Source organism: Mustela erminea, chromosome 1 (assembly GCF_009829155.1).
Source record: "Mustela erminea isolate mMusErm1 chromosome 1, mMusErm1.Pri, whole genome shotgun sequence".
Lineage (NCBI taxonomy): Eukaryota > Metazoa > Chordata > Mammalia > Carnivora > Mustelidae > Mustela > Mustela erminea.
In genome coordinates, this window is record NC_045614.1 from 118,089,308 (window position 1) to 118,117,286 (window position 27,979).

Below are 27,979 nucleotides of genomic sequence, written 5' to 3' on the forward strand. Positions count from 1 at the left end.
CGGTCGGCGTAAAACGCCGGAAGTGACGTTATTGGAGGAAAAAGGGATGTGCTTCCGTCTGTGGAAATATGGCTGTGGCCAGTTTCGGCGTTCTTTGCCGAAACGTCTTAACCAGCCTGAAGGCTTCCAGGTCGCTAGTAAGTCCTCAGGCTCTAGCTAGCACAGGGTAAGTGATGTGAGGAGTAGGCTTGTTCTCCTCTCCGGTTTTAGATCTTGTTTGGCCGCCGAGATGTTGAAAACCACTGAGAGGTCGTGCGGATGGATGAGACCGAAAACACTAGCGTGAGGAGGGAATGACCTTAGAAAAGTCGCCCACCTCCGACATTTCCGTTCCTTTCTCAAACATTTTGTTGTCATTTACTGAGAACCACGCAGTCCACGGAGTCTGTGGATACCCAGTATTTGTTGAATTAAACCTAAAGGTGCAGACACATCCCGTTTGGCTGGTTGAGTTGCACTGAAGAGTTTTTGGTTATGGAACGGAACCAGGTTTGGATGGATGAAAAAGAAGGGGGCCTTTGTAATTCCAGAGTCTATCACAAAGAGACTGTTTAATAATGTTCAGTGGATAAATGAAACTCAAATGAACGGAAAGTAGCCCTGCAGGTGTGAAAAAGGAACATCCTACATATGTTCATTATTTCTGGAAAGAGTTTGTTTTTTAGACGAACTAGAGTTTATGGTGTATGGTTTCTTCATTTATTTTGGCTTTTATGTGTAATGAGTTGAATTTTATACATCGTTGGGTATATCGGATTTTTAAAAAATTATTATTTTATTTATTTATTTTAAGTAGGCTCCAGACTCCTCCGGTGATGGAGCCCATCGCCTGGCTTGAGAGGAAGTAATGTACGTGCCCTTGAATCCAGCACAATAATGAGCGTCTGTTATGTTCTACAATATTGCTTACGCTTTCCTTAGAGATAATATTTTTTTTCATTTTGTAGAGACTCAAAGGTTGTAACTTGATAAACTTTGTAACAAACTTTGATCAGTTGTCTCTTCCTCATCATCCTTTTTTCTTCAAAATAAACTACGATTTTTATTAATGAATACCTGTTCATTTGCGGACACTTTGGAAAATAAGACAAGGTGTTTTGAAGAAAGTAATAATTTTTGCCACTCATACATAAAGATTTCCTTCCATTCTTTTTAATTTTGCATATATACACATACAATGTATATATACAACGTACACATGTAATTTTAGAATAAAGCCAGAATTGTATTTACATATATGCAGTTTTGTGCTTTATTCTTGTTTCCTCAGCTTTTTATTTTTAAAAATTTCAAACCGACAGAGAAGTTGTAAGAATAGACAAAAAACCATATGCTCTTCATCTTCATTAAGCAATCCTTAGCAATTTTGTCACATTTTCTATGTCTCTGTATCTCCATGCCTTCATATTTTTTTTCTGAGCTATTTGAGGCATGTCAGAATTGCAAACATCATGACACTTAAGCATATATCTCCTAAGAACAAGAGCACTATCTTAACTACATACAGTACTACAGTGATCACGCTGGAGAATGTAATATCAATATACTACAATTACTGTTCTTTTATCTAGCATACAGTCCAAATTGAAATGTCATCAATATCTTGCTAATTTCGTTTTCTTTCTTAATTTTTTTATTCAGGGTCCAATCAACAATCACAGATGGCATTAGTTGTTATGTCTCCTTCGTTATCTTTAATCCAGAACATTTTTTATAAAATCAGCCTTTTTAGATTATCCCTCCATTTGAATTTGTCTGATTGCATCCTTGTGTTTAGATACAGGTTAACTTTTTTGGGAAGGAATACAACACTTGTGATGTAATTTGCTATTGTGTTTTCAGTGATTTCACCTGGTTATTAAATATTCTTTAAAAATATGATTTTTAGGGACATCTGGGTGCCTCAGTCAGTTAAGTGTCTGCCATCAGCTCAGGTCACGATCCCAGGGTTCTGGGATTGATTCTGTTGGGCTCCTTGCTCAGTGGGGAGCCTGCGTCTCCCTCTGCCTATCGTTTCTTTTGCATGTGCTCTGTGTGTGTGTGTGTCTCTGACAAATACATCTTAAAAAAAAAAAAAGCCATGATTTTTAAATTACTGCACAATAATGTCATAGAAATGAACAGTAATTAAGGCACCTAGGTGGCTCAGTCTGTTGAGTGTCCAACTCTTGATTTCTGCTCAGGTCATGATCTTAGGGTTGTGGAATTGAGCTGCCTCTCCCCACCCACAGGCTCCACACTCAGTATGGAGTCATCTTGAGATTCTCTCTCTGCCTCTCGTCCTGCACAAGTACCTATGTGCATGCACACACTCTCTCTCTTAAATAAATTAAAAAAAAACCCCCAAACGCACAATTAATTTTTTAACCATTTCCTGGTTGCATACCTACATTATTATCTACTTTTGGATATCACATATAATGCTTTAATAGACATTTTTACTTATCAGTTTCCAGCTATAGTATTTTTAGTTGAAATTTCTAGATGAGGAATTATTGGATTGAAGGGGGAAGCATGGAAGCTTGTGATATATGTTGTAAAATTAACCTTCAGAATGTCTTTTTCTGCTCATAGAACCACTATCAGTGTATGAAAGGCCTAAAAATGTTACTTTGGAATATAATTATATCAGTGGGGGGGGGGGCTGACTTTCTTAGTCTTTAGAGCATGAGTTTAAGCCCCATGTTGGAGCCTACTTAAAAAATTAAAAAATAGGGGGCACCAGGGTGGCTCAGTTGTTAAGCGTCTGCCTTTGGCTCAGTTCGTGATCCCAGGGTCCTGGGATTGAGCCCTGCATCGGGCTTCTGTTTGGTGGGAAGTCTGCTTCTCTCTCTCCCACTCTCCCTGCTTGTGCTCCCTCTCTTGCTGTCTCTCTGTCCAATGAATAAATAAAATCTTTAAAAAAACAAAAATAGGGGCGCCTGGGTGGCTCAGTGGGTTAAGCCTCTGCCTTGGGCTCAGGTCATGATCTCAGGATCCTGGGATCAAGCCCCGCATCAGGCTCTCTGCTCAGCCGGGAGCCTGCTTCCCCCTCTCTCTCCTTTTGCCTCTCTGCCCATTTGGGATCTCTGTCTCTCTCTCTCTGTCAAATAAATAAATAAAATCTTTAAAAAAAAAATTTGAAAAAAAAAATAAATAAAAATATAGTTTTATCAGTATATTACCTCCAAATCATGTGAATATATTAACCTTTGAAAATAAAGGGTAGTAACATCTGTAATGCAGTGTTAAAAATAATTTCTAAAACATTTTATGTTTGTTTCTTGTGCAGAAACTCTGATTTTCTTAACATTACAGATGAGGAAATGATTCCAGTTATTGCTTATAAAATCCAAATGTTGTAAAACACTAATCACTTGTTTATCTATGTTCAGTTGCAGGTTTTCTCTTAGTCTTTTGTCTAAGAACATACCAAATATCACATCTTTTCACCAGTGTAGATTACTTCATACCACATTGTCAAGGAAAGGACTGGAAGAATTTTTTGATGACCCAAAGAATTGGGGGGAAGAAAAAGTAAAATCTGGTAAGATATTTGGGTTGATCAATGTTAAATGTATTTATTGAACCCTTTATCATTTGGGGATTATTTATGCACCTTGGAAATCATTTAGGTATTTTGTTTTTTTCTTTCCTTTGGGAATGTCAAAGAAAATTAAAAGGATAATGTAATAAAGAGTTCATTGTTGACTGGCAGGTGGCAAGAGGTTTAGAAGAGCAGTATGTTGAAATTATTAACTGAGGGGCACCTGGGTGTCTCAGTTTCTTGAGCATCCAACTCTCAGTTTTGGCTCAAATTATGATCTCAGGGTCAAGAGAGTGAGCCCCATGTCGAGGCTTCCTGCTCTTCAGCTGGGAATGTCTTTAGATTCTCTTCTCCCTCTGCCCGTCCCTTCACTTGCATGCACACATGTGTTCTCTCTCTAAACAAATAAAAAAAATACTTTAAAAAGAAAAAAGAAATTGTTAATTGAAGTGAGATTAAGGTTTGTTTTAGATTTCTTTTTTTAGAGATAATTGAATATTAATTTATGATTATATAAGATATTTTGGCATTAAGTTTTGGAAATATATTCTTTATTAATACAACATTTTTTGTATGTTTTTGCCAGTCACATTACTAATATTTTCGTGTGTTACCTAATTTAATGCCAATTTAATCCTAATTATGTTTTATACTATAATGTGATAAAACTATTGTATTTTATAGATAAGCAAATAGGTTTAGAGAGTTTAAGTAATTTGCCACAGGGCACATAGCTAGAATATTTTTTCATGTTGTGAATTTCATAATTTTAATAGGAGCTTCATGGACCTGTCAGCAGTTAAGGAATAAAAGTAATGAAGATTTACATAAACTTTGGTAAGTATACTGAGTACATTAATATGTAGGTGTTCAGGGAGTGCTGGAGTGGCTCAGTAGAGCATGTAACTCTTGATCTTGGGGTTGTAAGTTCAAGCCCAACATTGGGTATAGAGATTACTTAAAAATAAAATCTTAGGAAATACATATGTGTAAGTGTTTGAAGCAGTTAAAGTATAACAGTGAGGTATAAACATTATATATATTTGATGTAAGAAATATAGTAACGTAATTTGTCTTATAATACTATGGGTGATGTATAAAATCATAGATTTTATAAATATGACATGTTAAGTTACGTTAAGACAAATGTAATAGTGTTCTCAAGTATTTGGGGATTTAGAAATTTTACTGTTACTGCTACTAATCATACTAGCCTATTTATACTAACAATTTTAGTAAACTAATGAAATAGAGTTTGTTACATTTAGGCCTTCCTCCTTTTTATTACCTTATGCATGGTCTGTAATCTTTAGCTTATTTACTCTGGGGAGTATGTTGGAGAGTGCATTTAATTGGGAATTTAGCTAGATACTTCTGGCAGATTTTCCTGATGAATTAGAGAGGGTTGAGAGAATTTAAGATAGGGTTGCATTTTTAATGGATTATTTATTTACTTACTTACATATTTGTATTTATTTTTATTAAGGAGCAATTGACATAACATTGTATTAGTTTCAGGGGTACAACTTAGTGATTTGAGACTTGTATGTATTGTAAAATGATCCCCTTAATAAGTACAGTTCAAATATGTCACTGCACATAGTTAGAAATTTTTTTTTCCTTGTGATGAGAACTTTCAAGATCTGCTTTCCTAGGTATTTTCAAATGTACAGTACAATATTAACTAATCATTATGCTGTACATTACATCCCCTTGACTTACTCATTTTATAACTGGAAATTTGTACTTTTTCACTCCTCTCACCCATTTTTTTTTTTTTAAGATTTTATTTATTTATTTGACAGAGAGAAATCACAAGTAGATGGAGAGGCAGGCAGAGAGAGAGAGAGGGAAGCAGGCTCCCTGCTGAGCAGAGAGCCTGATATGGGACTCTATCCCAGGACCCCGAGATCATGACCTGAGCCGAAGGCAGCGGCTTAACCCACTGAGCCACCCAGGCACCCATCCTCTAACCCATTTTGCTATTAACCTTAAAATAGTTATTTTACCAGCAAAATGGGTTTATTCAGGAATAATGGAATTGAATTTAAGGACAAGCAAGCTATCAGAAATTACTACCTGTGCTCTCTTGAATTAAAACCATAGGCCAATCTAACAAAGGAATATTATTTTATGGAGAAAGTCCATTTGAGTGAAAGTCCATATAAGAAAAGCAGAGCGTTCAGGGTGATGGTTTCTCATTGGCTTAGCTGCTGACATAGTCAGTTTCTTATAAGAAACTGAGATGGCAGTGGTATGTCTTTCCCTGTTGGAGTCTGTAATTGATTCTTTCCTGTTGAAGATTCTTCTATTAGGGATCTGTAATTGACATTTTTTCCTGTAATTGACATGGCATGCTATGGCTCCCTGTTTCAGCAACCCCTTCCATCATCTCCAGTCCACTTTAGTTAAGTTTCCTTTTATTAATTCACACTTTCTGCCTTTTGGTCAAGATCTTTCCTTAAAAGCAAATGTACAAGTGTTCAAGACTCATTTTTTCTATTTAGTGGTGTTGTCCTTCAATGCCGGGAAGGATCTTTCCTGGTTGTCATGTCCTGCCTTGGAGGGAAAGTGCCTAACAGTTGGGAATGTCAAAAGCCCACTTTTGAGTAACAAGGAAGGTTAAGAGAGAATTCTCTGGCAGTTCCCATCTAAAGTTTATACTTCTCAAGGCCTAACTATTAGAGATCATCTCTTTATTAGGTGCATAATTTTTTAAAATTTAAATTTCAGTGTAATTAAAGTATTATATTAGTTTCAGTTGTACAATATGTGATTGAACAATTCTATATATTACATAGTGCTTGTCACAGTAAGTTAATCTCCTTCACCTGTTTCACTGTCCCCCCCTCCCTTCTGGGAACCATCAGTTTGCTCTCTATAGTTAAGACTTTTTTTGTTTGTCTCTTTTTTTACTTTGTTTTGTTTCTTAAATTCCACATATGAATGAAATCATATGGTATTTGTCTTTCTCAGACTTATTTCACACTTAGCATGATATTCTCTAGATCCATCCTCGTTGCAAATGGCAAGATTTCATTCTTTTTTATGGCTGAGTAATGTCTATTGTACACATATATATACCACATTTTCTTTATTCATCTATCAGTGGATAGTTGGGGTGCTTCCATACTTCAGCTGTTGTAAATAATGCCTCAATAAACATACAGGTGCATATATCTTTTTTGATCTGTTTCAGTATTTTTTGGTTAAATACCCAGTAGTGAAATTACTGGATCATATAGTAATTCTAGTTGTAATTTTTTGAGGAACCTTCATGCTGTTTTCCACAGTGGCTGCACCAGATTGTATCCCCAACAACATTACACAAGAGTTCCTTTTTCTCCATATCCTTGTCAGTACTTACTTCTTATGGTTTTTATTTTAGCCATTCTCAGAGGTATGAAATGATATCTCATTGTGGTTTTGATCTGCATTTCCCTGATGATAAGTGATGTTGAGCATCTTTTCATGTATCTATTGGCCATCTGTATGTGTTCTGTGGGGAAATGTCTGTTCATGTCTTCTGTCCATTTTTAAATTTTGTTATTTGTGGGTTTTCTGGTGTTGAGTTCTATAAATAATTTGTGTATTTTAGATACTAAACACTTTATCAGATATGTCATTTGCAGATATCCTCTCCCATTCTCTGTGTTATCTTTTTTTTTTTTTTTATTCCCTTTGCTGTGCAGAAGCTTTGTATTTTAATTGTCCCAATACTTTATTTATTTATTTTTTAAAAAGTAGACCACACCCAATGTGGAGCCCATCATGGGGCTGGAACTCACGACCCTAAGATTAAGACCTGAGCCACCCAGGCACCCCCTAATGGTTTATTTTTGCTTTTGTTTCCCTTGTCTGGGGAGACCAATCTAGAAAAATGTTGCAGTGGTTGATATCAGAGAAATTATTGCCTGTGCTCCCTTTAAGGATTTTTTTGGTTTCAGGTCTCACATTTAGGTCTTTAATCCACTTTGAGTTTATTTTTATGTATGGTGTAAGAAAGTGGTCCAATTTCATTCTTTTGCATGTGGCTGTCTAGTTTTCCTGACACCATTTGTTGAAGAGACTGTCTTTATCCCATTGCATAATCTTGCCTCCTTTCTTGAAGATTAACTGACCACATAATTGTGGGGTTTTTTCCAAGGTTTATTGTATTTATTTGAGAGAGAGAGAGCCAGAGAGCAGGTGTGTGAGGCAGAGAGGAGCAGAGTGGGAGAGGACAGGATAAAGAATTTTAAGCAGATTCCCCACTGAGCACAGAGCAGAACCCTGAGTTCAGGACCTGAATTGAAACAGTGAGAGGCTTAACTGACTGAGCCACCCAGGTACCCTTCATGAGTTTATATTTGAGCTCTGTGTTCTGTTGCATTGATGATCTAGGTGCCTGTTTTTGTGCCAGTGCCATACTCTTTTGATTACTACAGCTTTGTAGTCTAACTTGAAACCTGGAATTCTGATAACCTCTGGTTTTGTTCTTTTTCAAGATTGCTTTGGGTGTTCAGGGTCTGTTGTTGTTCCATGCAAATTTTAGGATTGCTTATTTCTAGTGCTGTGAACTGTTGGTATTTTGATAGGGATTGTGTTAAATCTGTAAATTGCTTTGGGTGGTATGGCCAGTTGAGCAATATTTGTTCTCCAAATCCCATGAGTGTGGAATATCTTTCTGTGTGTGTTGTCTTCAACTTCTTTCATTGATGTTTTATAGTTTTCATAGTACGTATCTTTCACCTCCCGGGTTAAGTTTATTCCTAAGTACCTTATTATCTTTGGTGCAATTGTAAATGGGATTGTTTTCTTAATTTCTTTTTCTCCTGCTTCATTATTAGCATATAGAAATGCAGCAGATTTGTGTAGATTGATTTTGTACTTGTGACCTTACTAAATTCATTTATTCTAGTAGTTTTTTGGTAGAACCTTTAGGGTTTTCTACATATAATATGTTATCTGCAACTAGTGAAAGTTTTATTTCTTCCTTACCAATTTGGATGCCTTTTATTTCTTTTTGTTTTCTCCTATGGCTAGGACTTATCGTACTGTGTTGAATGAAAGTGGTGACAGTGGACATCCTCCTCTTGTTTATGACCTTAGGGGAAAAGCTCTCAGTTTTCCCCCATTAAGTATGATGTTTGCTGTGGATTTTTCATAGATGGTCTTTATTATGTTAAGGTATATCGTCTAAATCCACTTTGTTGAGGGTTTTTATCATAAATAGATGTTGTATTTGTCAAATGATTTTTCTACAACTATTGAAATGATCATATGGTTTTTATCTTCTCTCTTGTTGATGTGATGTGTCATGTTGATTGATTTGTGAATATTGAGCAACCCTCTCATCCCAGTAATAAATCCCACTTGATTATGGTGAATTTTTTTTTTAATGTATTGTTGGATTCTTCTTGCTAATAGAGGATTTTTGCATGTATAGTCTGGAGTTCTCTTTTTTTATAGTCTTTATCTGGTTTTGCTATGAGGATAATTCTGGAATCATAGAATGAATTTGGAAGCTTTCCTTCTTCTTCTATAAAAGAGTAAGTATTATTCTATAAAAGAATTATTTTATAATAATAGAATAAGTATTCTATGAAAGAATTCTTTTTCTATATATTTTTTTAATTTTTATTTATTTATTAGACAGAGATCACAAGTAGGCAGAGAGGCAGGCAGAGAGAGAGGGAGAAGCAGGCTTCCTGCTGAGCAGAGAGCCCGGTGCGGGGCTTGATCCCAGGACCTGAGATCATGACCTGAGCCGAAGGCAGAGGCTTAACCCACTGAGCCACCCAGGCGCCCCTTTTTCTATATGCTTATTCTGTAAAAGAATAAGTATTATTCTATAAAAGAATAAGTATCAACTCTTCTTTAAAAGATAGAATTCTTGGGGCACCTTAGTGGCCTGGTCAGTTAAGCATCTGTCTCGATTCCAGCTCAGGTCATGAGATCAAACCCCACGTCAGGCTCCTCACTCAGCAGAGCGTCTACTTGAGATTTTCTCTCTCTCCCTCTGCTTCTCCCACCTGTGTGCATGTGTGTGGCATCTCTCTCAAATAAATAAGTAAATCATTTTAAAAATAAGTAAATAAAAAAAAATAAAACGTGGAATTCCCCTGTGAAGCAATCTGGTCCTGGACTTTAGTTTGTTGGAAATTTTTGATTATTGCTTCAGTTTCTTGGCTGGTAATCAGTCTATTCAAATTTTCTATTTCTTCCTGATACCGTTTTGGGAGGTTATATGTTTCTAGGAATTTATCTGTTTCTTCTAGGTTGTTCAATTTGTTGACATATAATTTTTCATAATATTCTCTGACAGTCCTAGTCATTTCTTTGTTGTCAGGTGTTATTTATGATTTTGTTTGGGGTTTTTTGTTTTTTTTTTTTAATGAGTCTGGCTAAAGGTGTATTTGCTGATCTTCTCAAAGAATCAGCTTCTGGTTTCATTGATCTGTTTTCTCTGTTGTTTTAGTTTCTATTTCATTTATCTCTGCTCTAATCTTTATTATTTCCTTTCTCCTGCTGGTTTTGAGTTTTGTTTGTTGTTCGTTTTTTACTTCTTTGGGTGTAAGGTTAGATTGTTTATTTGAGATTTTTTTTCTTGCTTCTTAATATAGGTCTTCTTAATATAGGTCTATTGCTGTAAATTTCCTTCTTAGAACTGCTTTTGCTGCATCCCAAAGATTTTGGACCTGCTGTTTTCATTTTCATTTGTCTTCATGTATTTTTTTTATTTCCTCTTTGATTTCTTGGTTGACCCATTTCAGTTATTAGTAGCATGTAATTTTAACCTCCATATATTTGTGGGGTTTTTTCCAGATTTTTCTTGTAGTTGACTTCTGGTATCATAGCATTTGTGGTCCGAAAAGATGCATATATGACTTTGACTTTTAAAAATTTGTTAAGACTTCTTTTGTGGACTCAGTGATCTGCTCTAGAGAATGTTCTGTGTGCACTCGAAGAAAGAATGTGTATTCTACCATTTTAGTGTGGAATGTTCTGAATATATCTGTTAGATCCATTTGGTCCAATGTGTCATTTAAAGCCACTCTTTCCTTGTTGATTTTCTGTTTGGATGATCTCTCCATTGATGTAAGTGGGGTATTAAAGTTCTCTGCTAGTATTGTATCATTTCCTTCTTTTACGTTATTAGCTGCTTTATATGTTTAGGTGCTCCCTTTTTGAGTGCATAAATAATCACAATTGTTATGTCTTCTTGTTGGATTGTTCCCTTTGTGATTATATAGTATCCTTCCTTGTCTCCTGTTATAGGCTTAAATGTTTTAAAGTCTATTTCGTCCAGTATAAGTATTGCTGCACATTTTCCTTTTGTTTCCATTCTCATGATACATATTTTTCTATTCCTCCACTTTCAATCTGCATGTGCCTTTAGATCTGAAACGAGTTTCATGTAGGCAACAGATAGATAGGTCTTGCTTTTTTATCCATTCCATCACCCTTTGTCTTTTAATTGCAGTGTTTACTCCATTTACATTTGAAGTAGTTATTGATAGCTAGCTATTTTATTGCTGTTTTATGATTGTTTTTCTCCTGTGTTCCTTTTTTCTCTTGCTCTCTTACAGTTTGCTGGCTTTCTGTCGGGATATATTTGGATTCCTTTCTTGTTATTTTTTATATATTGATTACTGGTTTTTGATTTGTGATTTACTCTTAGGTTTATATATAACCTCTTGTGCATATAGCAATCTATATTAGGTTGATGGGCACTTACGTTTGGAACCCATCCTAAAAGCACTACATTTTTACTCCTCTGCTTCTCATATTTTATGTATATTGTGTCACACTTTACATCCTTCTATTCTGTGAATTTCTTAACTGATTTTTATAGATATACTTACTGCTTTTGGGCTCCTTACTTTTATTCCTGCTTATGGTCTTTCTACTCAGAGTCCCCTTTAACATTTCTTATAAGGCTGTTTTAGTGATGAATTCCTTTAACTTTTGTTTGTCTGGGAAACTCTATCTCTTCTTCTATTCTGAATAACTTTGCTGGATGATACAGGTTTTTTTTCTTTCAGCTCTTAAAATACATCATGCACTCTCTCTGACCTGCAAATTTTCTGCTGAAATCAGCTGATAGCCTTATGGGGTTTCCCTTGTATGTAATTGGTTTTTTTTTAGCTTATTTTAAAATTCTTTCTTGATCACTATTTTTTGCCATTTTAATTACTGTGTGTCTTGGTGTGGACCTCCTTAAGTTGATTTTATTGGGTGTTCTCTATGCCTCATGGATCTGAATTTCTGTTTACTTACCCATATTCAGGAAGCTTTCAGCTATTATTTCTTCAGATAAATTTTCTGACCCCTTTACTCTGCCCCTTCTAGGATCCCTGTAATATGAATATTATTTTGCTTGATGGTGTTCCTGAGTTCCCTAAGTCTATTTTCATTCCCCCCAGCCCCCACACTCAGCATGATTGTTTTCCATTATTCTGCCCTCCTGGTCACTGATCTGTTTTTCTGTTTCCTGTAGTCTACTATTTATGCTCTCTAGGGTATTTTTAATTTCAGTTACTGAGTTGTTCATCTCTGATTGGTTCGTTTTTATACTTTCTGTCTGTTTTTTGAGGGTCTCACTGAGGGTCCTCCATTTTTTTCTCAAGTCCAGTGATTACCTTTATGACCATTGTTTTAAATTCTCTTCAGGGCACCTGAGTGGCTCCATTGTTTAAGAGTCTGCCTTCAGCTCAGGTCGTGATCCCAGGATCCTGGGATCAAGCCCCGCATCAGGCTCTCTGCTCAGCAGGAAGCCTGTATCTCCCTCTCCCCCTGCTTGTATTTCTTCTTTCACCATCTTTCTCTTTCTGTGTCAAGTAAATAAATAAAATCTTTAAGTAAATAAAATAAATTCTCTATCAAGAAAATTACTTAACATCTGTTTCATTTGGGTCTCTTGCTGTGATTTTTATCCTTTTCTTTCATCCTTGCCCCTCCAGCATAGGTCCCAAGATTAAGAAACAAATCTCCCTCCTGTATACTCTAGGATTCTTTCAGACTGATGCTGTTTTGTATCTCAGTGGAACTATTTGTTGTACTGTCTCTTTAAGAATGGGGACTCCGGGGCGCCTGGGTGGCTCAGTGGGTTAAGGCCTCTGCTTTCGGCTCTGGTCATGGTCCCAGGGTCCTGGGATTGGGCCCTGCATTGGACTCTCTGCTCAGCGGGCAGCCTGCCTCCCGCTCTCTGCCTGCCTCTCTGCCTACTTGTGATCTCTGTCTGTCAAATAAATAAATAAATAACCTTTAAAAAATATTTAAAAAAATAAAAAAAAAGAAGGGGGACTCCATTTCCTCTCATCCTCAACTCTCTTGGACCTAACCCTGCTGCTTTTTAAAGTTTTTTTTTTTTTTTTTTTTTTTTTTTTAATTTATTTGACAGACAGAGATCACAGGTAGACAGAGAGGCAGGCAGAGAGAGAGGAAGGAGAGCAGGCTCCCTGCTGAGCAGAGAGCCTGATGCGGGGCTCGATCCCAGAACCCTGGGATCATGACCTAAGCCGAAAGCAGAGGCTTTAACCCACTGAGCCACCCAGGCGCCCCGTTAAAGTTTAAAGTGTTAAACTCCAGCGATTGTAAGAATTCGAGAAATTAGGCCTCTCTGCTTGTCAAAGGCAGATGTTACAGGGATTCATCTTCCCAGTTCGGGTCCTCCATGCCTGGGGTGCCTGGCATAGGATGCAAGAGTATGCAAGCCTGGTCTGGGCATGTTGAGAAAGCTGTCTCATCACACATCTGCTTCAGTTCCAGGAAATTCATACCTTCAGGTCACTGAATGGTGTGCAGGTCCCAGGGTTTAGTGCTTTCCCTAGATGTGTCATGTGAATCCAAGATCCTGTTCCTTGGGCTTTGGTGGCACAAGGTTGAAGAGAGTCTTTCTGGAGGTGTGTTTTTCAATAGATGAAATCTTTAGGTTACAAAATATAATACTTAAGGTTGCTGTCTCCAGGGAGTGCACTGTGAAAAGCATTTTTTTTTTAAGATTTTATTTATTTATTTGACAGAGAGAGACAACACAGGCAGCAGAGACAGACAGAGAGAGGGAACACAAGCAGGGAGAGTCAGAGAGGGAGAAGCAGGCTGAACAGGGATCCCGACACGGAGCTCAATCCCAGGACTCTGGGATCATGACCTGAGCCAAAGATAGACACTTAACTGCCTGAGCCATGTAGGTGCCCCTCCCTTACTATGTCTTCAGTGGCCTTAATTAAAGGGATGGTGGCAGGAGTGGCTCTGAGACAAGGGGGATCCCCATGCCACAGGGTCTAGCTGTTAGCTGTAATACCCTATAGGTTGTTGATGGTCCCCATGTTTTGGCGAGAGTACTCCCAAGGGCATTTCCTTCTCTTTTAGAAAGAGGAGAAAGGAAAGTTGATGATTAGGATGTCCAAGGGCAGGGTACATTACTAGGCTTTTTTAAAGTTCCAAAGGTTACGTTTTCCTGACCTTCCCAAATAATAAGGTCAAATTTGTCATCTTTTAGTAAAGCATATAGAGTTTGAGTCTTAAGAGAGAATTTTGGGATGCCATTTCCAACAGTAACCAGCAAGTCCAAGAAAGCCTCATAGTGGATGCTTCATTTTAGGTTTGGGGAAGTTCTTGAAGTCTGCCTGGATCCAAAAGTCCTTGTTCTAAGATCCGGTGCCCTAAGTATCAAACCTAAGTTTGAGCAAACTGCAGTTTATTTTGGAGAGTTTATGTCCCTTTAAGGCCAAAAGTTGCAACAGTTAGATGTTTTCGTCCTGTGAAGAGTTTTGAGAAAGGGAGCAAAGAGGCAAATCATCTACATATTATAACAACATGCAAACTGTATGATAGTTTACAGCAAACTATATGATCTAAATCAGTTTTTAAGGTTTGTGAGAGTAAGAAGGACTCTCTGTAGGCCTGGGGCATTTCTGGCTTGGTATATTTCCCATTCTTCCCAAGTGAAAGCAAAAAAATTAACTGTCCTTATCAGCTGGAATACTAAATATGTACTGCAGAGGTCAGTTACAGTGAACAATCTGCTTTCAGTGGAAATGAATGTCAGTAGCAGATGGGGGGCGGGGAGCCCTTAGGAACAAGGTGCCAAGGGATAACAATGTTATTTATTGCTTGGGCTAACCTCCATCCTTAGCCATTGGGTTTTCTTACAGGTAAAATAAGGATATTACAGGGACTAGTATAGGGATTAATGCACCTGAGAGCCTGGTTATCTATTATGGGCTTCTTTATTTACAGGTTATTCGTTAATTCCGGGGACAGATTTTGAGGGATCTTTTTGAATCTTGATGGGAGATGCACTGTGGATTCTGCCAATAACAGTTGAAGATCTTACTCGTAAAGAGGATGGTAGGGGTGCCTGGGTGGCTCAGTGGGTTAAAGCCTCTGCCTTTGGCTCAGGTCGTGATCCCGGGGTCCTGGGATCGAGCCCCGCATCGGGCTCTCTGCTCAGCGAGGAGCCTGCTTCCCTTCCTCTCTCTCTGCCTGTGTCTCTGCCTGCTTGTGATCTCTGTCAAATAAATAAATAGAATCTTTAAAAAAAAGAATGATCAGTGTCCACAGACTCCGTTATAGTACTGTCAGAGATGGAGCAAATAATAGATGTCAGAGGGCCATTTAATTTACCTAGTTGGCAATTTTGATTACTACCTTCAAATTCCAGAATTATTCCCCTGTTTTGGAAGAAGAGAATTCTGGTATGGTATTTTTCTAAGAAATATTGGCCCAGTGGGGGCATAGGAACTAAGGAGAAGGTTGTATCTCTCAGAGTGCCTAGACAAATGGGAATCGGTTCAGAGATAGGAACCTATTGAGGTGTATTAGCCATCCCTACTATTTGAGCTGTTTTAGCTCTGAGGCAGAAGCTGCTTTATAGCGGTGGGGTTGAGCACCTAGAGTGTAGCTCTCACATCAGTAGAGACAGATTCATTCCCAATCTGGAGAATGGTTTCTCTGAGCTGATTAAGAGGGAGGATTGGGAAAGCTCTTGTTCCTCAGAGCTCTGTCATTGGGAATTAGGAAGACATTGGAAAGGCCGGCTAGGGGGCTGAAGGCTCCTGGAGCATTTCAGTTGGTGATGGTTTTGTTTGTTTGTTTGTTTGTTTGTTTAAACATCCTGGCTCTTTTGCAATAATGAAAGTAGGAGGGGTTTTGTTTTGTTTGGGGCCCTTATTTGCAAGAGTTGAAAAGTAAGAATTTTAGTGGTCTTATGGGTGTTTCCTCCAAGGATGCAAGTACGGTTATTTACCAAATTAACTAAATCTGAATAGTTTCCCTTTCCATCCTGGTCCTTGTAACTAAAACACAAGTATCTTGGTTCATTCCATTAGTAAATATATTGTTAAATGTTACTCAAGTGGATTCAGCATATTAAAGGAAGACCAAATTGTCTTTAAATTTGCTTTAATTTAGAAATTATAAATTAGAAATAATAAATTACTATTATAATTGACTCCAGATTGTCTTAAAGAAAATTTAAAGACAATTTGGAGTTGGTTATAATAGCAATTTAATGACAGATTCATCAAAATTTTGCATATAATTCATTCATTTCATTCATTCTAGTCAAGGGGCTTAGAAAAAAGTTCTGTATTGCTTGGTGGAGAATTCCAGTGAGGGTTCTAGCATCTTGCCAAAAGTTAGGGATCTGTTTCTCTAACAGAGATGTTTTAGGATGTTTCCATCAAGTTTCATCTAGTGTTTGGTCTACCCCTCACCAACAAGGATATAGACTAAGCATCAGTCTGAGACACCAGGTTGATGAGTTTGAATAACTGTGCTGAATTCTTCAGCAGATCTCTTGGTGTCCCCAGTCACTTTAGGGAGCTCTTTAACTATGGCTGCAATTCAGCCTTTGTTCAGTGACCATAGATAGGTGGGGTTTATTTAGATCCTCAGAAGACTTAATTTTAAAGGGGCAGGTTTTAATAGGTTCAGGAAAGGAAAGGACAGAATAGGAAAGGTTTAGAGGAAGAGGGAAGTTTGGTGAGAGAATCAGCATGGGGAAGCTGGGGGCATGGAGGGTGAGGCAGTGCAGAAGGGAAGGAGGGTGATGGCACCAGATGTGCAGCCTGAACACAGGTGGCTGCTGTGCATCCTGAGACAAAGAAGATAGGAGGGGAAAAGACCTTATAAGCCTTTCTGTCTTTTTAATTGTTTGCCCATTAGTCTAGAAATTATATTTTGCAGAGAGGCAGTTTTATTTTTTTTATTTTTTTTTTTTTAAAGATTTTATTTATTTGAGAGAGAGACAGTGAGAGAGAGCATGAGCAAGGAGAAGGTCAGAGAGCAAAGCAGACTCCCCATGGAGCTGGGAGCCTGATGCGGGACTCGATCCCGGGACTCTGGGATCATGACCTGGGCCGAAGGCAGTCGTCCAACCAACTGAGCCACCCAGGCATCCCCAGAGAGGCAGTTTTAGATTGCTAATAATGTTTGGCAGTTTCTAAATGCCAGTCAGTCCCGTTCCATCTTGGCGGTTTTACAGCCTTGGCTGTCCAGTTCAGTTTTGAAAGAAGTAAGTTTAGGCAGATTGAAAGATCTCCCAAACGGCCACTGAAATCCCAATTTATAGTTGTTAGCTATGTCGGGGGCCTGGAACTTGCTATTGGCCTGTAAAGTGGGGGACAGTTTTCAGGGACTAGAAGCCTTAAATCTGTACAATCTGGCTCTACGGGGAGTGTCTAAGTGGTGGAGAAGTTGTGTTGGAAAAGTCAACACGTATTTGGCCTCAGGATGGAAAAAACCTTTCATTTGGCATCAGAAGTGTTATGTATAGAACAGCACAGCTTCATTATAGAGCAATTAGTTGTATGAAAGCACTGTTACTTAGGTTATTGGTAAAGGGCTAGGCAGGGCTTTTCAGTGTTCATCTTGGCTAAAACCAAACAATTTCTCTTCTGCAAAATCATCATCTTCCACAGCTTAAGATACCCCAGTGCCTTTGTGTCGTTTTCAGTGCCCTCCACATTTATTACCTTTCCTTTCTTCCAGCTGTAAATCTCAAACAGATTTATTCATAAAACCTACACCCACACTTCAGCTCTGCCACTTCAGTACGTTTGGTCATGTTTGCTTTGCTTTCCTTTCTAGCCTAACAAATCCCATCTCTCTGAGGCTTTTCTTATCATCCTAGTAAGAAGAGATGTGTCCCCTCTCTTTCACTTAATTCTTTTGGTATTTGTCTATACCACTTAATATACACATTGCATTACAATTTCTGAGGCAGCATAGTAGAATGAAAACAAAAAGAATTAATGCACAAAAGGAGTCCAGAATTTGAATCTTGAATTAGCTGTGTGCCCCAGAATAGCTTACTTCTGTCAGCCTTACTTTTTTCTTTCAGAAAGTGTTAATAGTACCAACCTCAAAGGGTTGTTGTGAGAATTAAGTGAGGTAATATATGTAAAATGCTTAGCGCATTGCCTGTCATATAATAGGCACCAAATGTTATATTCCATCTTCTCTTTCTACTTGGAATATAGGGAATTTTTCTTATGCTTTTTTATAAACTCTCTTGGTACTTAATACAGTATATGGGGGAAAATTTATTAAACAAATGAATGAGTAAGAATCAGTTATAGCTTTGTTTAAAGGAAATTCTTCATTTTTTTTTTTTAAAGATTTTACTGATTTGACAGAGGGAGATCACAAGTGGGCAGACAGAGAGAAGGCGGGGAAGAAGGCCCCCTGCTGAGCAGAGAGTCTGATGCAGGGCTTGATACCAGGATCCTGAGATCATGACCTGAGCTGAAGGCAGAGACTTAACCCACTGAGCCACCTAGGTGCCCCTAAAGGATAATTCTCTGTAATGATATTTTATAAATCGACATTTCTAAAGGACTTTTGAATACAGATCATCAGTTTTGACGTCAAAAATTACAACCTTAGGGGCACCCAGCTGGCTCAGTTAGTTTAACATCCAGCTCTTGGTTTCGCATCAGGTCATGATCTCATGGCTCCTGGGATCAAGCCCCAGGAGGGACTCTGCACGCAGTGGGAGTCTGCTTGAGATTCTCTTCCTCTGCCCCTCCCCCTACTCTCTCACTCTCCCTGTGTCTCTCTAAAATAAATCTTTTAAAAAATTTACAACCTTGGGCGCCTGGGTGGCTCAGTGGGTTAAGCCGCTGCCTTCGGCTCAGGTCATGATCTCAGGGTCCTGGGATCGAGTCCCGCATCGGGTTCTCTGCTCCGCGGGGAGCCTGCTTCCTCCTCTCTCTCTCTCTCTGCCTGCCTCTCTGCCTACTTGTGATCTCTCTGTGTCAAATGAATAAATAAAAATCTTTAAAAAAAAAAAAAAAATTTACAACCTTAATGTAACCATAGACTAGCATCACAAGTTTTGTATTCTATGCTATAGGTATGTCCTACTGAAAGAAAGAAACATGCTCCTGACCCTAGAACAGGAGGCCAAGCGGCAGAAATTGCCAATGCCAAGTCCGGAGCGGTTAGAAAAGGTAACATTTATGGGAGGCTGAAGACTCTTGGGTGGGATAAAAGCCAAAAGATATAAGTGTATGGTTCTTATTTTTCTTGGCAAGTGGATTTCTTTTTTTTAATTTGTTTGATCTTTAGTAAATGTACAGAGAGGTGCAGCCTTCACTATTTTAGAATATCTCCATCACCGCAGAGTGAAGTGTCATGCCTATCTGTAGTTACTCCCCATTCCCTGCAAACCTCATTAGATAAGTGGACATGTGTTTTATTTCTCTTGGGTAGATACCTAAGAGTGAAATTGCTGGTTTGTATGGTAAATCTGTGTTTAATGTTTTAGGAAACAGTCCAGCTGTTCTCTAAAGTAGCTGCGCCATTTTACATTTCTAATTCCAGTTTAACTACTTCCTTATGAACAAGGTCAGAGTTTTAATACTTTTTTTTAATTGTGGTAAACAGATACCATAAAACTTACCTTTTTAGTCATTTTTAAATGTATAGTCCAGTGGTGTTAAGAATATTCACATTGTGGGGCACCTGGGTGGCTCAGTGGGTTGAAGCCTCAGCCTTTGGCTCGGGTCATGATCCCAGGGTCCTGGGATCGAGCCCCACATCGGGCTCTCTGCTCAGCAGGGAGCCTGTTTCCTCCTTTCTCTCTCTCTGCCTGCCTCTCTTGTGCCTACTTGTGATCTCTGTCTGCCTACTTGTGATCTCTGTCAAATAAAAAAAGAATATTAACATTGTTGTGAAAAGGTCAACTATTGTTCAAATTAGGTTTTCTTCATTAAAAAAAAAATTCCCAGGGCGCCTGGGTTGCTCAGCCAATTGAGCAACGGACTCTTGATCTCAACTCAGGTCTTGTTCTCAAAGTTGTGAGTTCAGGCCCCACGTTGGGCTTCATGCTGGGCGTGGAGCCTGCTTAAAAAAAAAAAAAAAGTGCGCTGGGTTCATTATTCCCACTCCTAGAGGTAATCATTATACATATATCCCATTTATTCATCAGAATTTTTCTCTGCCTGTTCTAGAAGTGTGTCTATTTTTATTTACATTAGATAATTCCTCTAATTTGGTTATACTGTATAAGCTTTTCTGATATTGGCATTTTCCCCTTACCTAGTATATGCTGGCTATCTTTTCCTATCAGTATATGCAGATCTGCCTTTCCTTTTTCATGGCTGTACACATGTAAGCTGGCTCTTCCATGTGGAAGTTTTTTGTTTATTTAGTTAGATCTCTCAGGGTTTTTTGCCTGGATTGCTTGCGAGTCAGCTCTTTGTTGATGTGTCTGTGCCAGAGTAGATAGTCAGTGAGAACAGAGCTACCAAGGAAAATTTTTTTTTTAACCTCAAATGTATGTGACATACTACCAAGGAAAATTTATCAAGAAGAATATAATTTTTTTTAAGATTTTATTTATTTATTTGACAGAGAGAGATCACAAGTAGGCAGAGAGGCAGGCAGAGAGAGAGAGAGGAGGAAGCAGGCTCCCTGCTGAGCAGAGAGCCCGATGCGGGACTCGATTCCAGGACCCTGAGATCATGACCTGAGCCGAAGGCAGCGGCTCAACCCACTGAGCCACCCAGGCGCCCAAGAAGAATATTTTAAAAGAATTATTCTCAATTTAAGATATAAACTGAAGATTTGGAAGTATGTGTAAGGACACACTTGGCTTTGGAATAGTTAAACTAGAAAGTTCTTTGAGGTTGGCTTGTTTTGAATAAGATGTAACTAATTGATACTTCCAATTTTCCTTCTTATCTGGTGGCATGAACATGAGTAATCAGGTGTTAACTCTGTGGATTGGATAACCATTTAGCTTTCTTCGTGAGCTAACATTCGATTTCAGTTAGGCGCCTCAGAAGAAACCTTGCATGGAAGAACTCTAATGTAGTCGGTTCACAGCCAGGCTTACTAAGTTCCTAAGGGCTGCACAGCTTCATATTAGGCTCTGACCAGTCTGGTTTCTTCACTCTTCTAAGTTTGTGTGTTTTCAAAATAGGATTCACCGTTCTCATCCATCTTTTATTTCTCAGAGATTTTGTAGAAATTCATATAGTTAAGAGGAAGTACATGTGGATTCAGCTGCTCAGTGTGGCTTTGATTGAAGAAGGGAGAATAGAAGCACTGAGTGTGAGCGGAGTGTATGGGTTATGAGGTAGTCTATCTAAATTTGTGGCTTTCATATCTCTTTTGGGTCCCACAGCTACCTGGAAGACCTTTTTTTTTTTTTTTTTTTTTAAGAGTGCACACACCTGTTTATGTTGGGGAAGGGCACAGAGAAAGGGGAAGAAAGAATATTAAGTAGGCTCCATACCCAGCATGGAGCCCAGTGTGGGGCTCAGTCTCATGATCCTGAGATCATAACCTGAGCCAAAGTCAAGAGTCAGACACTTAACCAACTGAGCCAGTCAGATGTCTCTAGAAGATTATAATCTAATCTGTCATCTCTCCACCCCCATGTGCCCCCCCATTTTTGAGAAACAAAATGTGTATATGCAATATTTCTATTTGTTACCATGGCTCACAGATAAAACATAGAACCAGCTAAAAATGCCTCTCTGGTATTTAGTTATGAAAAAATTCAGCTTATCTGTCATTATAGTCCCCAAATATGAATATTTATTTATAAAGATAATATGTATTGCCTTACCAATATATCATATGCATTGTAAAACTCAATAGAAATGTAAAAAGAAAAAGATAAAAATAGAGGTTCTAATAGGATCTTCTTGCTTCATAATGGATCTTTAGAGATTAGGATCAGGGTAGACTGATATTCTGTTCTCTAGCAGCTGCCAATTAGGTCAAAACATCAGTGTCTATGTTAGGCACACTGATTAGTTGAGGCCAGAACATGGGTTTTAATATTAAAAAGTAGCAAACTTTTATCACTTAATAGTTCATTGAGTTTTGAAATAACAGGAGTCAGATGGGGTCTCTGTAAGGAATCTCTACAAGTGTAGCCCACTCCAAACAAAACTAATACCTATATATATATGGAAATTTAAGTAGATCTTCATTTAAATGAAACTAAACTTTTGGGGCGCTTAGGTGGCTTAGTCAGTTGAGCATCTGGCTCTTGGTTTCGGCTCGGGTCATGATCTCATGGGTTGTGAGATCAATCCCCGAGTCAAGCTCATCCTCAGTGGTAGTCAAGAATCTCTCCCTCTACCTCTCCTCCAACTTGTATGCACTCGAAAGTTCTCTCTCTCAAATAAATGAATCTTTTAAAAAATCAGTGAAACTAAACTTTTTTAAAAATTACAAAAAGTGATATCATAAACACTCATGTATGCCTGCCTGTGCCAAAAAGACTCTTAGGAAATATTTGGCAGAGTTTTTTTTTTTTTTCCTTAAAGATTTTATTTATTTACTTGAGAGAGAGTGAGCGCACGTGCACACAAGCAGGGGGAGAAGCAGGGTTCCTGCTGAGCAGGGAGCCCATTGTGGGGGTTGATCCTGGGATCCTGAGATCATGACCTGAGCTGAAGGCAGACGCTTAACTGATTGAGCTGCCCAGGCGCTCCCAGAATGGTTCTTGGACCAAAATATTCATTTTCTGTAGCATTGTCTTTGTACGTTCTCTCTTCTTTTTTGGGCGGGGGAGTAATTTGTTGTAGGTGATTGTTCAAATTCTGTCTTCTTATTCTCTTACCAGGTAGTAGATTCCATGGATGCATTAGATAAGGTTGTCCAGGAAAGAGAAGATGCCCTAAGACTTCTTCAGACTGGTCAAGAAAAAGGCAGACCTGGTGCTTGGAGAAGAGACATCTTTGGAAGAATCATCTGGTACATAGTTTCCATTGTGGTTTTTCTAAGATGAGAGTGGCAGTCTCATGCCTTATTCTCCTGTCCAGTATCTTTTATAAAAACTCTCACCATATGAAATATATTATAGATGTATCTAATGTAAACAGAGGTCCCCAGGCCCTTTTGGGGCCCCAGAGTATGAATGAAGATAGCATTATCTGATAAGCCAAGCACCTCATTCTCATGATTCAGTTATTTGTAGGTTCTTTATAACAGTAGTTCCTAATCTTATGTCAATTATATGACTTTTTGAGAATTTAATTAAAGTTACAGATCCTTTCCCTAGCAAAATGTACGTGTGCACATACAATTTCAAGGGGTTATAAATACGAATACCATGAAGCTAATTTTAGGACACATGCCTGCCCATTAAGAACCTGAGATTTTAAAAATTCTAAAAACAAACAAAAACAAAAAGAAGTTCTTAAGGAATGAAACATTGAAACCATTTCACATGAAACCATTTCAGTGTTTGCTCGCATTGCCATCAGGATAAGCCCTAGTCCAAATTATAAAACAGTTTATTTTCATTACATCTTTCCACCTTTTGTCCCTGTAGTTGCCAAAGTTATGTCAGACCTTGGGAGAGGATATGATAATAAACATTCAAACTGTATAAATAATTGAGAAGACGACCCAGTGTAGTCTGTCTCTTCAGGGCTTTTTTGACATTTGGACTAAGCTGCTAAAAGGAAGCATACTTAGTAGAATTTTAAACAGCAGTCAACAAAATGAAGAAGGCATTGTGTGTGGTTGGAGACTTTCCCTGTACTCTTAAAATTAAACCACATAATACTGCTTACTCAGTAGATAGGATCTTTTAATGGAGTTTGCAGTAATGGGGCTGCTTGTAGCCAAATGTAGGGGAGTAGCAGTATGTCTAACTGTGTAATCCAATACAGGAAAGAGAGAAATTACCAAAACTAGAAACTTTATTTTTTACTAATATTATTTGGATTAATCCAGTTGAGATCAGTTAGGAAAGGGTGAGGATAAAGGAGAGAATCTCTGTTGATACTAGAATCTAAATGAGTTCTTGTCTCCAGATTCTTTTAAAATTTTGCTTTTCATCTTTTCCAGAGCTAAACAAAGTAGTGAACAAAGCAGTTATATCATCTTTCTGATGTAACTTATTAACTCAAACATAATTCCTGTGCCTTCTCCCTAATTTTCTGTTGCATGTTAAAATAGTTAAGATAGCCTTTTAAATGCAGAGCTCCTTCTTAAAAACATTTCATCCAAGGTTTTTTTTCTGTCAAAAAGAGCATGTGGCGGGGCGCCTGGGTGGCTCAGTGGGTTAAGCCTCTGCCTTCGGCTCAGGTCATGATCCCAAGGTTCTGGGATTGAGCCCCACATCGGGCTCTCTGCTCCACAGGGAGCCTGCTTCCCCCCCTCTCTGCCTGCCTCTCTGCCTACTTGTGATCTCTGTCAAATAAATAGATAAAATCTTAAAAAAAAAAAAAAGAACATGTGGCATATTATATTAATTATATTAATATTGCAGTGGGGAGCAGCAGAGGGAAAGAGAATCCTAAGCAGGCTCTGGGCTGAGCATGGAACCCAGTGCAGGGCTTAATCTCTTGACCCTCAGATCATGATCTAAGGTGAAATAGTCGGATGTTAACCAACTGAGCCGCGCAGGTGTCCTGTAAAATCTTTTAAAAGCCAGTTACATCTCATTTTATTGAAAACATATTTAGCTCAGAGATGGCTAAAACTGTTCATAAAAAGTGAAAAATATATTAAATATTTTCTGTTAAGGCAGTATCTTTTTGTTTTCTTGGCAGGCACAAATTCAAGCAGTGGCCTATACCTTGGTACCTAAATAAAAGATACAATAGGAAACGATTCTTTGCAATGCCCTATGTGGAACGTTTTGTCAGGTAAGCACAAATACCTTTAATAATGAATCTTTAGAGGACACAAGTTAAAATTCTACAGAAGTAATATATGCACACTGTGGGGGGAGAAAATAGAAGAAAAAATAGAAGAATCAGGTAGAAAAGATGAAATTAAAGTCATCCATAATCTTACCAACCAGCAATAGCTGCTATTGACATTCTAGTGTGTATCCTTTCAAAAATTTGTATTGCCGGGACGCCTGGGTGGGTCAGTTGGTTAAGCAGCTGCCTTCGGCTCAGGTCATGATCCCAGCGTCCTGGGATCGAGTCCCACATCGGGCTCCTTGCTCCGCAGGGAGCCTGCTTCTCCCTCTGACTCTGCCTTCCACTCTGTCTGCCTGTGCTTGCTCTCGCTCGCTCTCTCTCTGACAAATAAATAAATAAAATCTTTAAAAAAAAAAAAAAAAACTTGTATTGCCTTTCTATTCATCAATCTGTATGTAAGTACATGGTTAAATCCCTCTCTACTGTGAAAAGAAAGTCCAAATACTTCAACTGAGTAACTTGTGAGTTCATGTTATTGCATGAAAAGGGGCGGGGGTGCCTTTTGTTATGTTAATGGTGTAACTTTTGGAGAGCACCTAATGATGGGGACTGGTTGCTGTAGGAACCAACTTTGAATAGATGGTTGAAACTTTCAGTCCCACTCCCTGATTTCTGGAGAGGGGAAAGGGGCTGGTGGTGAATCAGTTGCCAGTGGCCAGTGATTTAATCAGCTTATGCCTATGTAATGAATCCTACATAAAAACTGAAGAGGCCAGGATTCAGGGAGTTTCCCCATTGGTGAGCAGCACCTGGAGACTGGAGGAGAGTGGGACACCCCATTCTTTGCCCTGTGCACCTCCTATGTCTGGTTGTCCTGAGTTTATATTCTTTTATAATAAATCAGTAATGTAGTGAGTAAAGGGGTTTCCTGAATTCTGTGGGCGACTCCAGCAAATTAATCAAACCTAAGGAGGGTTATAGCCTGTCAGAAGTACAGATAAGAACCTGGACTTTAACTGGCATCTGAAGTTCAAGGAGGAAGTTGTGGGAACTTCCAGTCTGTAGTAGGTTCTTGGGCACAGATGATGGTCTCTGATGCAATTTTCATGTAGGTAGTGCCAGAAGTAAGTTGAAGTCTCAGACATTCTGCTGGTGTCTGAGAATTGCTTGGTAAGAGGGTGCTGTTGGGGGGACCATCACCAGTGGAATTAGGTCCAGAACCCTTTAATATAGTACATCCATTCTGCATCGGCATTAAGCAGCACTTGTCTTTTTCATCATCAGTGCTCTAGATGCAGTCAGTCCTTGATTTAATTCTTTCTGCAGGTCTCCAGAATCTGTCCTTTGTACTCCATCTCTACCCTAGTGCATTCCCCTTTCATCAAAATGAATTATTGAACATCTTCCTCACTCCATTCCATTCAAATACAGCTTCCTGGCTCATTTTCCTCAAACCTTTCATCACACCAGTGCTGTTCTGAAATCTGCAGGAGCTCCATGTCCACAGAACAAATCCAGCTCCTTCCCACCCAGTGTTTCCACAACTTAGTGTTACTGCATATCCTTCATAAAAGTCAGACCCTTCTCCTTATTTCCTGGACAGTCTTGCTTATTTTCCTTTTGTTGCTTCTTTATCTATAGGTCTGAAATCTCTCCACCATTCACATTTTAAGGCCCAGTCAACTGAAGAAATTCAACTGCACTGTTGTTTTTTTTCTTCCATAGCTTCTCCAAACCTAATGTGCCATTTGGTTCTTTTGTCTCTTAATCATGTAAGGTGAAGCTATAATTGACTTCTAAAATAACATATGAGAATTTATGAATCCAATGTCACTCTTACAGGCTTTATACATGTTCTAATTATTGTTTTTGAACCTTTTTTAGCCTTACCTTCAGAGCATGAAGCATAATCGTTGTGTTCTTAAGAATAGCAAACCTTTATTCTTTCATATGGGTTTATTGATTTTTTTTTTTAAGATTTTATTTATTTGCCAGAGAGAGAGAGCAAGCGAGTACACACAGGCAGAGAGGTAGGCAGAGGCAGCGAGAGAAGCAGGTTCCCCGTCGAGCAAGGATCCCGATGCGGGACTCGATCCCATGACCCTGGGACCATGACCTGAGCCGAAGGCAGTGGCCCAACCCACTGAGCCACCCAGGCATCCCTATTGATTTTTTTTTAATGGCTAAAATTTAGTTGGAGCAAAGACTGATGAATAGAATGGGTAATCTGGTTTCAGCTTTGCTTAGTATTTATACTATATTTGCAAAATACCTTATATTTTTAAACATTTGTACCTATTTTGTTCTTCACCCAGATAGAACTCTTATCTCAAATTTCTATGGCCTCTCCCCCAGCACTGGCATATTAAGTTATTCACTACATATCTCTTAATTCTTGTTATATTTTATATAAACTTATGCCTAGTGACCAATAAAATATCCTGGAAAATATCAACTTAAATACAGTAAAGGGTTGGCATCATGTATTTATCATTTGCAGTTCTGATTCATAAGTGACCCTACAGAGCACAGTAATTTAGCTGAGGCACAAGATGCTGATGGGTATCCACAAACTCACATAGAGAGTGGTGAGTCTAACTAGCACCCAAGTATCATCTCCTTGTGTAAGTTTGATTCTCTCCATTGTAGGGAAAATGATATGGTAGACTGAGTGTGCTATTTGGAATCAGGGAATTCCTAGAAGTCTCATGATAGATTTCAGGTAGAAAAATCTCTGTTTAATAAAACTAGTGCTTTTAAAATAAGCTATAAAAGGCAGTCCAGTCTGTTACAGGCTCACAAAATCTATTCATTCTTTTCAGATAGGAAATAGAAGAATTGCTGTAGGTTAACAGATGGTTTTGATTTCAAGTTTATCTTTGACTTGCATCAGATTACAGTGACTATTCAAGTTTTATAGTTTATATGACATACCTAAGATGGAGGCTGGCATGATTGAAGCTTTTAAGTAACTGATTTGGACATACCTTGATAGTATTGAGTAACAGGGAGGGGAGTAGTTTTATATAAATTGTTATGCTTTTATATTCTAGATTGAGACTTGAGAAACAAGCCCGGATTGAAGCAAGAAAGAAAAGCTTAGAGAAGAAGAAAGAAAAATTTCTTCAGAAAAAGTTTCCACATCTTTCTGAAGCCCAGAAGTCAAGTCTTGTCTAAATGTCTGAATTCTTAAGTTGGCATTTTGTTTTCCCTTGATAAGTCTATATACAAACGTAAATGTGTATTACATAATTTTACAAAGAAATTGTGTTTTTAATCAAATAAATGTCAGCTTTTTGAAGGGTTAACATGGCATGCTAACTCTGGAAGTGGTCAT

The 27,979-nt window shown here is 38.4% G+C and overlaps 1 protein-coding gene across 2 annotated transcripts; it reads left to right on the forward strand.

The window, feature by feature from the left end:
- Nucleotides 1-18: 18 nt before the first annotated feature.
- MRPL47 (mitochondrial ribosomal protein L47) lies at nt 19-27,957 on the forward strand. Of its 2 annotated transcripts, XM_032340226.1 has the most exons (7): nt 19-166; nt 3,375-3,526; nt 4,303-4,363; nt 18,873-18,969; nt 22,605-22,735; nt 24,544-24,639; nt 27,696-27,957. In XM_032340226.1, exons 1-7 carry the CDS (start codon nt 69-71, stop codon nt 27,817-27,819), a joined length of 759 nt encoding a protein of 252 aa, XP_032196117.1. In that variant the 5' UTR covers nt 19-68; the 3' UTR covers nt 27,820-27,957. The 2 variants fall into 2 exon arrangements, with proteins under 2 accessions (XP_032196117.1, XP_032196126.1); XM_032340235.1 differs by lacking the exons at nt 19-166; nt 3,375-3,526 and adding an exon at nt 14,753-14,863.
- Nucleotides 27,958-27,979: the final 22 nt, after the last annotated feature.

Excerpts from the sequence above, each read along its gene's own strand:
- MRPL47 (XM_032340226.1), top strand. The coding sequence starts at position 69 with ATGGCTGTGGCCAGTTTCGGCGTTCTTTGCCGAAACGTCTTAACCAGC. Across the intron at positions 167-3,374 it reads CAGGCTCTAGCTAGCACAGG|TTGCAGGTTTTCTCTTAGTC; the intron begins GTAAGTGATGTG and ends ATCTATGTTCAG. Across the intron at positions 22,736-24,543 it reads ATCTTTGGAAGAATCATCTG|GCACAAATTCAAGCAGTGGC; the intron begins GTACATAGTTTC and ends TTTTCTTGGCAG.